The sequence below is a fragment of the Egretta garzetta genome, unplaced genomic scaffold (genome assembly GCF_000687185.1).
Source record: "Egretta garzetta isolate BGI_Z169 unplaced genomic scaffold, ASM68718v1 scaffold297, whole genome shotgun sequence".
In the NCBI taxonomy this organism is placed as follows: domain Eukaryota; kingdom Metazoa; phylum Chordata; class Aves; order Pelecaniformes; family Ardeidae; genus Egretta; species Egretta garzetta.
In genome coordinates, this window is record NW_009260410.1 from 706,365 (window position 1) to 722,309 (window position 15,945).

General features: G+C 37.8%; 1 protein-coding gene across 1 annotated transcript; it reads left to right on the forward strand.

The window, feature by feature from the left end:
* Window positions 1-245: 245 nt before the first annotated feature.
* Window positions 246-15,323, forward strand: TMEM237 (transmembrane protein 237). The gene is made up of 11 exons (XM_035899115.1): window positions 246-330; window positions 3,494-3,550; window positions 5,185-5,298; window positions 5,501-5,615; window positions 6,343-6,503; window positions 7,135-7,258; window positions 8,255-8,446; window positions 9,399-9,472; window positions 9,971-10,064; window positions 11,281-11,402; window positions 13,142-15,323. Exons 1-11 carry the CDS (start codon window positions 246-248, stop codon window positions 13,207-13,209), a joined length of 1,206 nt encoding a protein of 401 aa, XP_035755008.1. The 3' UTR covers window positions 13,210-15,323.
* The last annotated feature ends 622 nt before the right edge of the window (window positions 15,324-15,945 follow it).

Here is a 15,945-nt window from a genome sequence, read left to right on the forward strand (position 1 = left end):
CCCAGAGAGATAGTGGAGGCCCCATCCCTGGAAGCATTCAAGGCCAGGTTGGATGGGGCTCTGAGCAACTTGATCTAGTTAGCAGTGTCCCTGCTCCTGTGGGGGGGTTGGACTAGATGACCTCTAGGGGTCCCTTCCAACCCAAAACATTCTATGATTCTATGAAGCTACTGGTTTGTGGGAGTCTCTTGCCTTCAGGGGCACCATGGCTACGTTAGCGCTCAGCAGCTCTTCTGTCAAACAAAATGTCCCTGGAAGCCTGTGGCCAGACTCCCCCTTTCTATGGGGAGCGAGTTCCTTCAGAGAAACTGGAAACTAAAGCTCGTAATTGTATGTCAGAGTCAGGGACTTTAATACAGATGGGACAGATAAGTGTTCACCCCTGCATGCTTAATGTGATTTGCTTTGTTGCAAGGAATAAATGATACATAAATTAATTTGCTTTTTGGTTGTTTCATGAAAGGTAACAAAATAGAGTGGTACTATGGAACACAGATGTACAACTGCACAGGCAGTGAATGCTGTATAAAAGCTTTTGTTTGGTTTTAGGGGGCTTTTTTAGATTTTAGTTTTTTAAAACATCAACTATCCTAAACTGTCAGCTATTCTAACTAATTACTGCCACAGGAATGAGTAAAATGCTGCAAGTAATGAGCCCTGACCTTTATCGGTATTTTTTCTCCCTTACTGTGCACCCGTGTGGTGTGACCAGTCCTGACCAGTTTGCTGGGTGCTGCTCAGGGTGTGCTTGTTCTCTGTGTAAATGGCGCTCGCAGTCAGCCTTGGCCATGCATGTCAACCAAAATCCAGATGAGCGATTTGAGGCCTAATCCTGCAAACCCTCCCTTGCACAAGGTGTCTCATTTGGTTTGGGTAAACCAAACGAAGCAAAACTTGCTCACTGGAGCCCATACCAGCATATGGAGATATGGGGTTTTTTTCAGTGCAAGTAACATTTGCTGTCACAGAATGAACTGCTTTTGTTTCAAACAGGAGTAGTACTGGGCCCTAACCCAGGGGCGGGAAGGTTCACGTCCAGCTAATCCTGGCTGCTAGAAGCCTATTTTTAGTTCAGAATTAGCTGAGGTTCAGCGTGAGCAGCGTGAGGGAGTGCAGAACAGTTCACAGTGCCTCTTTCAGGGAACAGCTTCAAATGATATGGGAAAGAAACAAGTGGTAAGTTTGTGGAGCCTTGAGTCTTACCAGTCTTATTTTTGATATCAGCTGAATCTTTGGACAATGGGAAATATTTATTCCTGTGTACTCTTTCAATATAATACAAAAACTGCCTTCCTTTTTCTAGACGAAAGAAAGTGCAAGAGCTCAGTTCCAGATTGTTAATGGAAGATACTCACTTTTAGATTTTAGTTGTGTTTGACCTGCTGGTAAATGTTTTCAAAATTATATGAAAATTAGTATTTTACGATATTTTAAAGTATTTTTCATAAATAAGCTTATTTCCTTTTTATTGCTTTTACTTAATATTGTTCTGAATTCACAACTTCATGAATAGAAAATACTCAGCTCACGCTATATACTGTGCAAGTATATTGAACGCATAAATTATTGCAGTATTTTGATATTTAAATAGAATGACTGATAGGCTCCCCAAGGAAAGCAGTACCTTACATGAGAAGTGAAAATGATTCAAGTGAACTTGAAATGCAGGCTGCGCCTCACACAGAGCTGTTCAGTACATGTCCCTAATGCAATGCCCATCAGAACTCTGGCAAAAACATATTATTTCTGGGTTATGCTTGAGCAATTTTATGTAACATCTTCATCAGGAGTCTCTCGCTACTTAAGAGGGGTATGAAACAAAACATATTTAGCGTGTTCTTACCGTGTCTGGAAATAGCTGTTTTCTGTGAAGTGGTTTAACAGGCGCTCGGAAGAGAGGAGAAGTTGACTTGTCCTTGTCTTGTCTTTCAGTGCCCGCCTCGTGCCCTCCCTCCAGTGCCAAGGTAAGATCAGTTCATTCCATGGAATTGACTGTGGTTCTGTACTGCAGTGTTCTTAAAAGTCATGAAATTAAGAGAAATAAGTATCTGAGTAGTCATACCAGCTTTAAAAATATTTGCCTTTCTCACTAATTTGTTGTCCCAGAACCCCTTACAAGGAATGCAAAGCTTTTTAAAGTTTTATAGAGGCCAAGAAATTTTACTGCATTACCTCAGTTTTAATACTCTGAGAGATAAACCCCTTTAAAAAGTTTCAGACAAATAGCTACTTTGGTTTTATTAAGATGTACTTCAGTTTTATTGATGTCCCTCTTTTCAATCTCTTCCTTCCCTCTTTGTTTTGGTTCCTGTTCTTTAGTGTAGTTGAAGCAAACCAGGAATTTCTGAAATTAGACTAGATATTCTTGAATAGGTATATAGGCGTATACCGTTTTGGCATAATAGAGTAATAATAATTATAAATATAACATTAAATAATAAATATTAATAATACAGTAATAATAATTTTGGGCTTTTTTTTCAATCCCCTAGTGAGCAGTGTGGAAGGAAAGGCAGTTATAGTTTTTATGACATGGAACTTCAGAATTCCTTCAAAGTACCTAAAAGCAAATGCGACATTCATGATTGATGGATGACATAATGATAGTGAGTTTTTAGTAATGTATGCACTCAGATGTTTCATAACTTTTGTTGGTTTGTTACATATCAGGTAGTAAGACAAGTTTTAATTAGCCGGGTGATTAAAGCTTTTAATCTGATCCACAGCTAGCCAATCAAGAAACTGCACATAGTCGCTAACTAAGGTTTGAGTCTTGACAACTGCTTCGTACCCTTAACCCTGTTGTACACAACTGCTCATAAAGGGAACTAGGAGCGGGGATAAGGAAATTAATCACAAAAGTAGCAGCATGAATTTCACTGTTGTGAATTGTAATTGATTCAAAACTAATTTTCTTTTCATCTTTGTTCCTTTTACACTTCTGTTTTCTCCTTAAATGTTAAGTGGAAACCAAGGTGAGTTCTTCTGGCATTAAAGAGAATTATAAACATTTTGGCATCACTTCATCCTCTCTTTAAAGATAGGGCCTTATGCTTTTCCTAAATGCAGGCTGATTATTTAAACTGCATGGATACCTGCAATGCTGTTGCTAGAACTGTCTGCTGTTTTTCTTTGTTCTCTTTACTGTTTGCTATATTCCATATCGAATCAAGGGGTATCAACGGGAATGTTGTCACTGTGCTCTAAACAAGAAGTTTATTCTTCAGAGCATTATTCAGAGTATTTCAGTTTTTCACGTAACACATATGCATGTGCGTATTTAGCCTCTGTTGCACTTAAGACAGATTTTCTATCCCGTTTTCCTGACATCTTCTGTACTACTCCTGCATGTGTGAATTGTGACTTGTCACCTTATCTGTAAAAGGTGGAGGATGTCTTCTCTTGTAAAAAGTGCTAACTAGCAACAGAGTGGCTGTTAAAAGGAAATGGAGCTCCATGCTGTGCACCTATACTTCTGGTTTATGTTCTGCAGATGAAATTCCGCTCAGTCGTCCCAAAAAAAGAAAGCCCAAAGGAAAGACTCCTTTAGGTAAGATCTTGGCCAAGACTGGAAACTGTGTTTGTAATCCTGGATGAGACTCTGTGCTGTAGCCAAGCTCCTGACAGATACACAGTTTTCAGTCTCATACTGTTTTTGAATAGTGTTCTCAACTAAGTCATTACAATTGATTTTGTATTGAACAACTGCAATCTTTTTCCCAAAGTGGTGTCATTTTAGAACAAGTCTGTAATGCTATTTGAAGTAAGCTGTTCCATCCTCTGCTCTTTCTCTCTAGATCCATTCCCGGCTCTGCTAATACAGGATGTCTTGACACTGAACATTGTTATGTTGAATGTGTTCAAGTGCTTGGATTTTTGAATGAACTAAGATAAAACTCATTTAACAAATTGGCTCAATTTCAGTCCTTGGCCAAATAAAGTCACAATTCAATCATTCCATTACCATCAAAGAGTTAAGAGCCTGAAGTATGGTAAACACCAGAGCTTTGTAGTTTTACAAAAAATGGATCTGCAGAACGAACATGATTTTAAGCAAGATTACAAGTCTGATCTATTTTGATAAAGCAGAATGTGTTGATAGAATCTGGTGGATTTCTGTAAACCAGTTGACTTGGGACTGTATGATGCTTTGATTAGTAAACCGCCTTTATTTGCTTAAAAGAGTGTACAATTGAGGGCTCACTGAAAGACCTTTAAATGCAACAAGTAGAGCTGTTGCTAACAGGGTTTCCCAAGGATCAAGTTTTGTTTACTGTTGTTTTCAGTGAGCTGAATGATGGTGCAAAGTACAACTTGGCTTTGGCCATTACTTTGCTGGTTAATTCTGTATTTTGGCACAGAAAACCTTTCTAAAAGGTGGGAAAACCTGTGCTAGAACTGAAAACAAAGATAGATTCAGTTATCATAAAAACTGCAGTACTTGAAAGACCTATAAAAAAGCAGATGTGATGTAAAATGGAGAAGTAGCTTCGTCTTTCTACTTCTAATCATGCAAATTAATGCTACTCCTGCTAGAGTATTTGATGAATTCATACTAACTTCTCATGGAAATGTAGTTCCTCCAAAGCATCACAATTAATCTCTCAGACTTGAGTAAACATCCTTCAGTGTTGTTTTATTCTGCTCCTCCTTTATTCTTGTGGTGTTTGTTTAGCATTTAAATTTCCCTTTGATATTACGCTGTTTTGCTTTAGCACCTATCTGTGTGAGTCAGCTTGTAACAAACCGTTAATTTTTCTTGTGCCTTACATTATAATCTTTGCATGTAGAAAGGAAAAATACAGATGTATAGTTCTTTCCTGGGGTAGGTTCCTTTCAGTCAGTCCTCTGTTGTACGCCCAAATGGGAACTGTGCTGCTTCTTGGATACGTAAATTTTCTCCTGGGCATGAAACTGTCAGGGTGAAAGGAGGGTTGTTAGTTATCACCTTGTTTGCTCTTACTTACCGCATTTGTTCCCCAATTCTTATATTTTCTAGCCAATACGTTTTCATCTCAGCCATAAGCTGACCAAATACAGACCTTCTGCACAATATAGCAAATGCCAGCTTTTTCTTGCCTGTTTCTCAGCGGCTCTGCACAATATAGCAAATGCCAGCTTTTTCTTGCCTGTTTCTCAGTGGCTCTGAACTAAGGTTGCTGGATCTTTTAATCTGTTTTTCAGGTGGCATTGTCCAAGCAGCTGTTCGTCGGCAGTCTGAAAGCAGTGAGCCCCTAACTCCTGAACTTCATGATGTCCCTCCTCAGAGGAAACGCAAGAAGAAGAAAATACCAACCGGTATGTGAAAGAATTGTAGTTTGGAAAGAGCACTGAATAAAGTGGAAGTGATAAAATAGATTATTTATATAATTCAAAGCTCAGAAGAGCATAACTTTTTTTGCCACTGTGTTTATGTACTATCTATTTATGCATGCACTTAATGTATTTCTGTTTTTATGAAAGCTGTGAAACTTTCATGTGGTTTTTTTTAAATCTTCAGATTCTGAGACCTCTTTTACCCAGCAAAATGTCGCATCCTTATTTCAGAATGGAAATGGCATGGATGTCCCTGAAGCTGAAGAAACAGTGATCCGCAAACAGAGAAAAAGAACAAAGTGAGACAAAACTAGTATAGCTCGTAATTCAGAATAACTGTGATAGTGAATGTGGCTGAGTAGCATTTTACATTGTTACATTACAAAGATGTTAAAATCTTGAAGCCCACAATACCATTCAGCTTGTGTGATAAATAGCATCTGTGCAGTTCTTTCCAGGGTTAATGTCTAGCTTTCTTCACTTGTTTGTTTTATGGATACCTGGATGCATTACAGTTCTGAATAAGTTTACGTGAACTTAATATTTCAGTCACATACATGAGACAATCAGAACTGCTTTCTTTCATTCTTACTATCTTTTTCTGAGAAACTTAACTGCTTTCTCATCCATTTTATTTGCCTTTTCTCAAAGAACTATGCCTTTAAATCATTTTAGTTCCCTCTCTACCAAAAGCATCCACTTCCTTGGCCTTGTATTTAGTTTGTATATTTTTTTCTTTTAATTGTTAATTTCTTGGTAAGTATTTCTTCCTGCCTTAGTGATTTGACACAAGAAGGAATTTATATAGAGAGAAAACCCCCCAAATCAAGGATTAGCTTTAAGGTTTTAGTTAACTAACTCCGTAAGAACTTTAGTCCTTAAAATTATAAATGGTAGGTAATATTGTACAGGCCTGATCGGTTCTTATCAGTCAAGTCAGACATGTTAAATGTTCATAGGAGCCTTCAGCTTTTACATTTAACTCCCTGTTCTTTCTCTGCCCCATTGTATGTTCTGTGCTGATAGGAAACCTCGGCCAGCTGAAACACACTGTTCCAGTGAGCTGGAAGTGGAGGAAGAAGACATCATTGAAGACGAGCACAGAAAGAGCCCAGATCAGCAGCCTGTGTTTGCTGCTCCCACTGGAATTAGCCAACCTGTTAGCAAAGTGTTTGTTGAAAAAAATCGTAAGTACATCTTGTGATTTAAGTAATTTAAGGACATTCTTGCAACTAAAGGAAGCATTATTGTATGTAAAATACAAATGCTGCACTACTGGGAAGAATTAAAGAAAAAGAAGTTTTCCAGCACAAAAATTACTGGAAATAAATATACATTATAATTTTTCAACTGTGAATGTTAGTGTTGCTGTGCTGGCATGTTTGATTGAATTTTTTAATTCCCTGGTGTGGATGGAAAAGGCTGTTTGATAGTACCTGACTGAGCTTATTTGACCTAATACTGTCACAGTACCTTGAGAAGAAAGTATCATTTACTATATTGCAAAAAATCTTTCAAGTGGAATTTTTTGGGGTTGTTTGTTTCTTGGTGGTTTTTTTTTGTACCAGGGAACACACTGATTAATTACCCAAGGAGCTCTGCACATTCTTAAATCCATAGCCTGACCCACCAGGATGCATCACACTGACTGAGTCATCCTGATACGAATGTAGGCTGACAAAGGGCAGGAAGGGTGGAGAAAAAAAATTCTGATAGAACTTTCAATGCTTACAGCTTTTTAACGCTAATAAGTATTAATGTAGAAATGATGATGGAAGGTAACAGCACTCTCTAAAACTAATTTCCTAATCCTTTCAGGGCGTTTTCAGGCAGCTGACCGTGCAGAATTGATTAAAACCACTGAAAATATCAATGTACTTATGGATGTAAAGGCTTCATGGACTACCAGAGATGTCGCCCTCTCGGTGCACCGAAGTTTCAGGTGAAAGATAAATATTTTAATGTAAATAAGCAGAAGTCAGGTTTGTTTTTTTTTCTTCTCCCTGAAAGTTAGCACCTTTTCTCTATCATTGTGATGTATCTTTATTTCTTTTGGATATTCCTAATAAATGGTGGTTCAGGATGCAACGGGTATAAAGCTTCTCAATCCCCTAGGTTTTGGTACTTGTTGTCAAGAATATCTATTTCTGGTCTAGACTTCACCTGTGAAATGCAACTTATAAGAAGATAACTAAGGAACTCATATTGCAAAGATTCAGACAAAATCTGAATAGCAAGAGATTGATCTGGTAATAAAAATACTAGAGAACTACAGAAAGAAAGTGTTATAAAATGAGATTTGGCCATCAGCTATAATATGACCAGAATGAAAATACCTGAATTCAGATAATTCTCAAAGAAAAATCCTGGTTGGTGAAAAAGAGGGAGGAATGAAACTGGACTGGGGTGTAAGCTTGCACACAACAGAAAAAATAATTTTTTTTTTTTTCTGTTTAATATGTGGTTGTATTGTGATACAGAATGGGAAGATGACAGCCATTGTCTTCTCTGGTGTACTTTATCTGGAAGCCTGCGCTTCCTTCTCAGCTTTTTCTTAGCAAGGAAGATAATGAAAAGACTGATTTGAGGACAAGCTTAAGAGCATTGTGTAAGTGTAAGGGGCACTGGTCTTGGGAAGCTACAGGCAAAATGAGAGAGTGTGGCGAGTTAAAGTATTTGATTCTAGAAGCAGTAATGAAGTGAAGTAGTGATAGGATCAGGCAAAACATCTCGGTTTTCTTTGTTGAGCGCTCAGGTACTGGTGCAGTCTGTCAAGGGAGAAAGCAGAAGTCACACTGCTTAGAATTCTTAATCTGTGTAAGGCTGGGATCCTGTCACAGCAGCAGGATTGAACAGGTGGACTCATAGGCCTTTTCTATCTGTAGTTCTTCACTAATTCGAGGTGTTAAACTTGTCTTATGTTCTTTCTTCCATTCAGGGTAATCGGACTCTTTACCCATGGCTTCCTTGCTGGGTATGCGGTATGGAACATCATTGTTATCTACATTTTGGCAGGAAATCAACTGTCCATGGTTTCTAATCTGCTCCAGCAGTATAAGACACTAGCATACCCAGCTCAAAGTTTGTTCTATTTGTTACTGTCTATCAGTACAGTCTCAGCCTTTGACAGGTAAGATATGCTTGTATTTGAAAGGTGTACATAATTTGTGTGCAATACGTTCCTTTCTCCTTCCTCTTGGCACATTTTGATCTGCTGTTGATGATTTAATGTGATGTACTTAAGAGAATGATTTTACACATGGCTGGCTATGCAGATGAAGGCGGTACTTGTGCATTCAGACGTTTGTTACTCATTTCTGTCCATTGCCTGCAGCCTTGCTTTAATGTGCTGGTGGTGTTTGTGTCATCATGAGGTGAACCAAATGGGAGAGCTGACCTGTTTTTTTTTTATGCGGGGGAGAGAGGTGGTAGAGAACAACTAGTGTTTCTGTCAGGTTACTTTTCATGTGAATCCGTTCCCCAGTCAGGTCTGCAACAAGGCTGCGTAATCAGTTTTCTTGTCTTAGCTGGCGTTTCTGTATTACAGCTTAAGAGTGGGAATGAACAGAAAGAGGAGCAGAAAAGACCATAAACAGAGTAGATTCATAGACTTTCTTTTAGTAATGGGTAGTTTCCACAGCAGCATGGTAAGCCAGGGTTCTGGGCTGTTCTGGGCAAGAAATTGTGACTTCTTTTCATCGAGTGGTGGCAGGGAGGAGGCCCAAGTTATTCCTAATTGCTCCTGTACTAGTGCAGTTATATTGTCATAACTTGGTGGTGTGGACATTAAAACGAATGGTAAGGTTTACAGAGCGAATTGATCTCTCCACATTCTCCCTGTTCCAGAAAGGACTGCAGTGTGAAAGCTACAAACGTCATGGAACATCCTCCTTCATTTCAATCTTTCTTGGATTTGGCATAATGAGGATAGTGGCTTGTGTGTGGAATATAGTTGTGTACTAAGGCACTGTAACAGAGGCAGAAAAAGCTATCTTGCAAAAAGTAAAAGAACAGTAGAATACTGTTAGAGGAACAATATTATCTTATTGGGCTGTGTTAATGACTCTTGTTTTTGTAATCAGGATTGATTTGGCAAAAGCATCGGTTGCACTGCGGGGCTTTCTTACCCTAGACCCAGCAGCAGTAGCCTCTTTCTGTAAGTATTCTGAAGCGGATAGGAAGTTGTCCAGAAAAGACAGTAAATGGAGAAATCCTACATACAGTTTTCAGTGAAATCTTCCTCCCTGGTTGTTTTCTGCTTTAGAATAAATGACTTGCTAAGTAGTTGAAAATAGTATTCAAAGGCTATGAACACTGTGCTATGTATTTTTTAAAACATTTGCAATAATGCAATAAAGCATTAGTAGAGGTATTAGTGAGATGGTTCTTTTCCCACTTCTGAATACAGAACACAGACCTAGCAAAAACCAGAATCAAAAGATGCCACCTTTGATGTAGCTGATCAATTGCAAAAGTGGAGAAACAAGATTTTGATGGGTCAGGGGAATGTTGAAGAAGAGAGCATGAATTAAAGGAGACTATCATTGGAGGCAGTGGAGTGAAAGGAAATAAAAAGTAGTGATAATTATCATGTCATGATGAGACAGCATTTTGAGGGGTTTGTATCTGACACTACTAATTCCATTTCTTCCAGTGTACTTTGCTGCTCTTATCTTATCCTTAAGCCAGCAGATGACATGTGACAGAATAAATCTCTACACACCACCTTTGGAAAATGGCAGCATCTGGTAGGAAACTTAAGAAATCACTTCTGTAAATTATAACGTAGCCCACTTAGGAACCTTAGTCAAACTGGTGGATTGAAAAGGTTATACAGCATACATGAGAAAGTATTAATGAAGGATTTCATTACTAAACCTGCCTTTGTCTGAGTTTTTCCTGAATCTTTGATAATTTCACTGAAAAATGAGAACTCGAGGATGGGTTCGGTCATGCTGGGTGTAAACCACTATATTTCAAATAAAAGCTTGTTGGAATGATGCTGAAAATGTTGTCTGGCAGGAACCTTAAGAATCTGTTTTGCTGTAGAAATGGGACCCTGCTGAGGTAACCCTTTTGTGTTCAAGGGCAGGATGTTCTGTAGAGATGCAACACTTTTTTTGAAGGAGATGGCTTAATCTGTCCAAGAAATTAATGCCATGGCATTACAAAGAAGTGGTATGTCTGCCACAGGATGCAAGGGCTTAGCAGACACAGCTGGCATTAAATATGAAGCATTGTTTCATGCTAGGAGATCCCATCCAAGCCTGTTACTTTATGAAATGGACTTAAACTCCAGTAGCTGAAAACAGAAGTAGAACAAAGGCATTTAGATGAAAATTTGCTGGTTTGGGCAGTTAGATAACTTCGGGGTTTTTTCAGGGCTTCTATAAATGTTTGTTGAGTTGTTTATTAAAAAGCCTAGATTCTAGTAACAAGACCACAACCTGCGGCTGTTATGAAAGTAAGAAAAGTGTCAGCTAACTTAAATCATAACCTTTTTAAAGCCCTACCTCATCTACCCCGCAGTGTCTGTACACAAGTCCTTGCACTGGCTTCCAGACAGACTTTACTGACGTGCTGTTCCACTTGCCTTGCTGCCTCATGAGGAATTGCTTAAAAATAAGACTGACTGATGACACTGTGCGGTTTTTTTCACCACGGTAAAATCTGACCATGCATTTTGATTTTTATTTTCTGTCTCTTGGCCAAGAAAAGGAATTTGCTGTTGAAATCTACGAGTGGACATTCTCTGTGAGATAATGGGGTTTCTTAGCTGAGCCTCTGTCTTTGGTAGTCACTCTCTTTACCAGACCTTTGCAGTGCAAGGCCATCAGGATGGTACAAGTAGTTCTCTTTTCACATCTGGTTTAGCAAGGTTGTTTTTATGATACTCTGTTGAAATTATTGTAACCTGTATGTACCAGTGAACCCCTGACTGACTGTTTGACGTGCTTTTCCCAGGGTGGCAGGTACAGAGGAAGAAATTGTTCAGCCATGGATTGTGGTGAATCTGGTAGTGTCTATTCTAGTTGGGGCAAGTTGGATCTTCTTGTCTTATCGACCAGAGCTAGACCACAGTGAAGGTAGGAAACATTAATAGGCAAAATGTTGTTTGTTTGGACTTTTATCCGCTGTGCTCTGCATTCGGTGTTTAAGACTAGTCCTGAGAAATTTTGTGGCTGAGGAAAAACAAGCATCTGCTAGCAGCTTTCCAAAGCAAGTGTTTCTTAGGATGCTGGTGTCTGTGTTTGGTCTTCTAAAGAAAAACAGTAATTTAAAAAGGATAGATAAATCTTCTTTGTCCTGGCTGAAGCCACATGAATTTTGAAACATGAGAGAGCATGTCTTTCGTTCATTGAAGGGAAAAATAATATTTATTTTTAACAGCATTTTGAATATTTGAAATTTATTTATTCTGTTCATGTTTTAGAAAATTCCTGAATGTTATTAATGTTCCCTTTGCAAATGCTGAATGCATTTTGAGTTCAGTATTATTTTCAGTAGAACATTACAGTAGTTTTTGGAACTCCCAAGCTTTAAAAAAGTCAGATTTCAGAACAGGACTTCAAACGAGGACTGCTTGTGTTAGTCCAGGCTGGAGGAGGGGGAAAGCAAGATGTCCCCTTTTCTTAGAAGAACTTTTGTTAGAGACTAGGCCTTCCTTTTGTTGTTCCAACTGGGATCGAAAACGTGTATCATAATTCAGCTTTCTTATCAAGTGCATGCAGCCTGTGACTTGAAGCTGTGCTGTACATAAAAATCATAAGTTTCAACTTACAATTCAACAGGTATCCAAAGAGCATCATGAGTCAAAGCACAGATTTGTGCTTGGGAGGCTGAAGAAGATTCAACATGCTTCTTCAGAATTTTAATTTCTGTATTTCAGCTGGCCCCAGCTACTCTGCTTATTTCCAATAGCTCAATGAGTTTAAAAAAAAGCTAGGTGGCAGCCTTTACAATCTTTGAAAGTAAAATTTATAATAGATGTTTAAATTGCATTTGAAGACTATTTTTTAAATAATAAGGAAGCCAGTGGCAGGATTTAACTTGGGTTTTGATGAGCTTTTTTGATATTTACATGTGCCTACTAAGATTAGAAAACTTGCTTCAGAAATTTCAAGAGAGAAATTCTGTTAGGAATTATCCCAAATAGTAGAGAAAGTTTAGTCTACTAAGGATAATGTAGCAAAAACACGTGAATCTCAAACTTAAATGGATAAACCACACTGTTGCATGTACAGGTTGTGTATCTTTACAAGAAGCAGCACAGAGCTTCACAAGGGCTACCTCATCAGCTGTTTCGTGTGCCTAGCTGAATTTCTCTGCAAAGAGCTTCTTCACTGCTGACCTTAGGCTGTCTCCCATGCCTGAGCTGCTGTGGTGACAGCTAGCTTTCAGCAATATCACTCGTGATTCTTTCTATCCCAGGTTCTAATGTTGCTAACTTACACTGTGATACATAGAGCAGATACATCCGTAAATGAATGGGTCTCTAAACAGAGATCTTGAGAGTCTGACACTCTCAAAACTTTTAACAATCCCTCAATCTACTTTCAGATTTCTGTTTCAGCGTCCAGGTTGAATGCAGAATGATACTGCATATAATCAGCTGCTAACATCATCACTATTTCTGTTAATTTTGCAAGGCAACAATAGTTTTCTCAAATCAGTGTTGTCCCTTGATATTGCTAAGTTGTTGATATTATGATTGGGAAGAAAAGCAGGTGGCTTGGGGAAATGCCAGAGCACTTTTCAGGGATAATAAAATTGTATTCAATTGAAACTTTTAAAAGAAAAGGTAATTCTTCTCTTTCTCTTTTAGAACTGATGTTTCATGCTGAAATTGAGGAATTTCCCCAGGGAGATATCATACCCAGAGTCCAGCCATAGTGTGGAACAAACATCTGCAAATACTGTAGCTGTGACTGACGGCTCAACATGCTGTGTATTATAGCCATGTATTATAACTTTCTTAAAAAAAAAAAAAAGTATTTTTGTATTGTATATATTGGATTTTGATCTTTTTATGTATGCTATAATTTCCAAATGTGATTGAAAACTTTTATACTTTTACTTTTTATTTTACAAAGTAGATTATTATCTCTAGCACACAAAGTCAAGGTGGTTTTGTAAACATTACTACCTATATAGCCAAAGAAACTAGATGGATGCAGAAGATTAGGTATTCGGAGCTTTTTTGACTGCTGTACAACAACCTGCTTTTGTTACTGATGCTGATGGCAGTTGGCTTGCTTGATTTGGCTAAATACTCTCTAGAGATGAAGAAAGTAGTCTAAGGAAGATTATAACAAAACAGAGTTAGGAAACAAAAATGACAGTTAGCAAGCATAAAATAATGTGGGTTTAGTTGTCATAAAAAGTATTTGCTAGGGTAAGGAATTGAATTGTCAGGGATTTTGTTTGATAATTCCTTAAAAGAGGATGCTTTATTTTTCTTCATCTTCATTTAGTTCTCATGACCTTGATGATAAGTTCTTTCAAGTTGATGTAGACACAAGAAACTGAACTTTTAATGTTGCAACAGTTTGGTCAGCTAATGAATACTTAAATACATCTTTTAATCAAGACGGTTCTTTTTGGCTTGCCCACAGGACATATGTACATCCTGTAATTTCTCAACAGTCAGGTGCATAAGTATTACAAAGCTATTCACAGGAATACTGTTCTGATTTCTCCTTATCTTGTATGGCAAGAGCAATAGTGTTATTCACTGCTTTTTCTAAAGAAACTTGAATTTCACAGATGTTAAAAATGTTCGTACTTCTGCCTATTTTGTTGAAGAATGATTTCCCCCAAAAGGATGTTTGTTGTTAGGATGGAATGGGAAAACTCTTCCTAAAATTATAAGAAAATGCTTACTAAAGCAAAACAAAAACCCTATAGCAACCAATCTTCTGCATAGGGATGTAGTAGTAATAGTGGCAGTTGGAGGGTTTTGATGACGAAAGCCAAGATTCTTTTAAAGTGGCAAAATTAAACCATTGCAGATATGAATAAATACAGATCTCTTGCAGGATGAAACAGTCTTCTTAGCAGACATAGAAGAGAGCTCGTTTGAAATCCATTTCTCAAGAAAGTATCACCTAAAGCCCAAAGACTATTTGTATATGTTAATTAATATGTATTGATTTTGCATTTTTATTTAATATGTGTGTCTAAGTGTGGTTGTAAAAGTTGTGCAGTTGTCAAAGTTTCCTGGAGAATTACTTCACATTCCAGTAGTGAAGGTAAGACTTGAAGGGGGAAGTTAAAGAGCCAGTAACTTTCAGTTCTGTTGCCAGAGTTGCTTTAGAACAAGGATGGGAACATGAATAACTAGGGCTAGGACTTGAGTTCTGTTATGCTCATCCAGCAAATTGAAGTAATTAAAAAATTCATTTTCATTACATTTTTTTGGGGGGAGGGGGCATGGAGAGGCATGGAGAGGAAGAGTTTACCAGAATTAAAAGGCTTTCCACAGCTGTTGGCTATGTTCTGGGGCATTCCCTTTGTTGTGTGAAGGGGCTGAGCTGTTAACCTTTTTTGTAAATTGTTATGGTTCTTGTGTATTTTTTGCAAAACTGTAGAGCTGAATTATAGCTGGCACTCCACTGTCCATTAAAATGGAAAGATTCAGCATGCTGCTCCCCTTCAGTGTTACACTGGAGGTTCTTGTCATAATTTGGCTGTAGATGGGTGATGAGGCACTACGTAGTGTTCCCATGCAAGTTGCTACCATGCTTTCTCCAGATGTGTGATTTACAGAACTGTTGAGCTCCTGAAGATGAGATTAGTAATGGCTTCTCATTGTTGTTTGACATTTCTGTCATCTTGGCATGGTAAGAAGTATAATTTTGCCCATCAGATATGAAGCTCAGGCACAATAGTGCTAAAGCATCAAGTCAGTTCAGGAAAAACTTGAATACCATCATTGCTTGATTGCTGATATTATTACTAGGTATTGGCCTCCCAAGTATCCCTTGGACAAAGTGATGCCAGCCAAGAGCCAGATTCATTCTCATTGTGAAACACAGTAGTTTGTTTAGATGCTTAATGGGATCAATATTTCAAACCGGACTTGCCTTTCCAGCTTATATTTTTGGGAGGGTTTAAGTATATGCATACTTGAATTAATGAGGTTTGACATTTGCCAGTTAAAATCACACTTAATGAACAATTTGATGGCTTATTATCTGTTTTACAAAATACTTTTCATTCCATTAAGCCTCACAATGGAATATGAGTTGAACTGAGCTTTTTTGTTTAGTTACTTGGAAAGTTCTAGAACAAGTTTACAAAATAGATGTTTAATTACAGAACATGCAGTATCTGTAGAAGCCTTAACTGAAATGCCTTTGTGTGTTTCTATACCATTGTTTTTAATGCAGTATTTTTGTGTTAATGAAAAAATTACAAATATGTTAGTGCCAATTTCTTGGTTTTACATATATGAAACAATTAAACAACTGCTCTAAACTGTTAGAAATTACTGTACTACGCTGTCCTGTTTCCAAATGATTTGTCTCTTTATTATGTATAATATACAAGCTCTGAACAGGTGACTATGGGAGAACATTTTTTCTTTATTTGTGGTAGTGTTGTAAATAATGAATTTGCTTTTTCTTG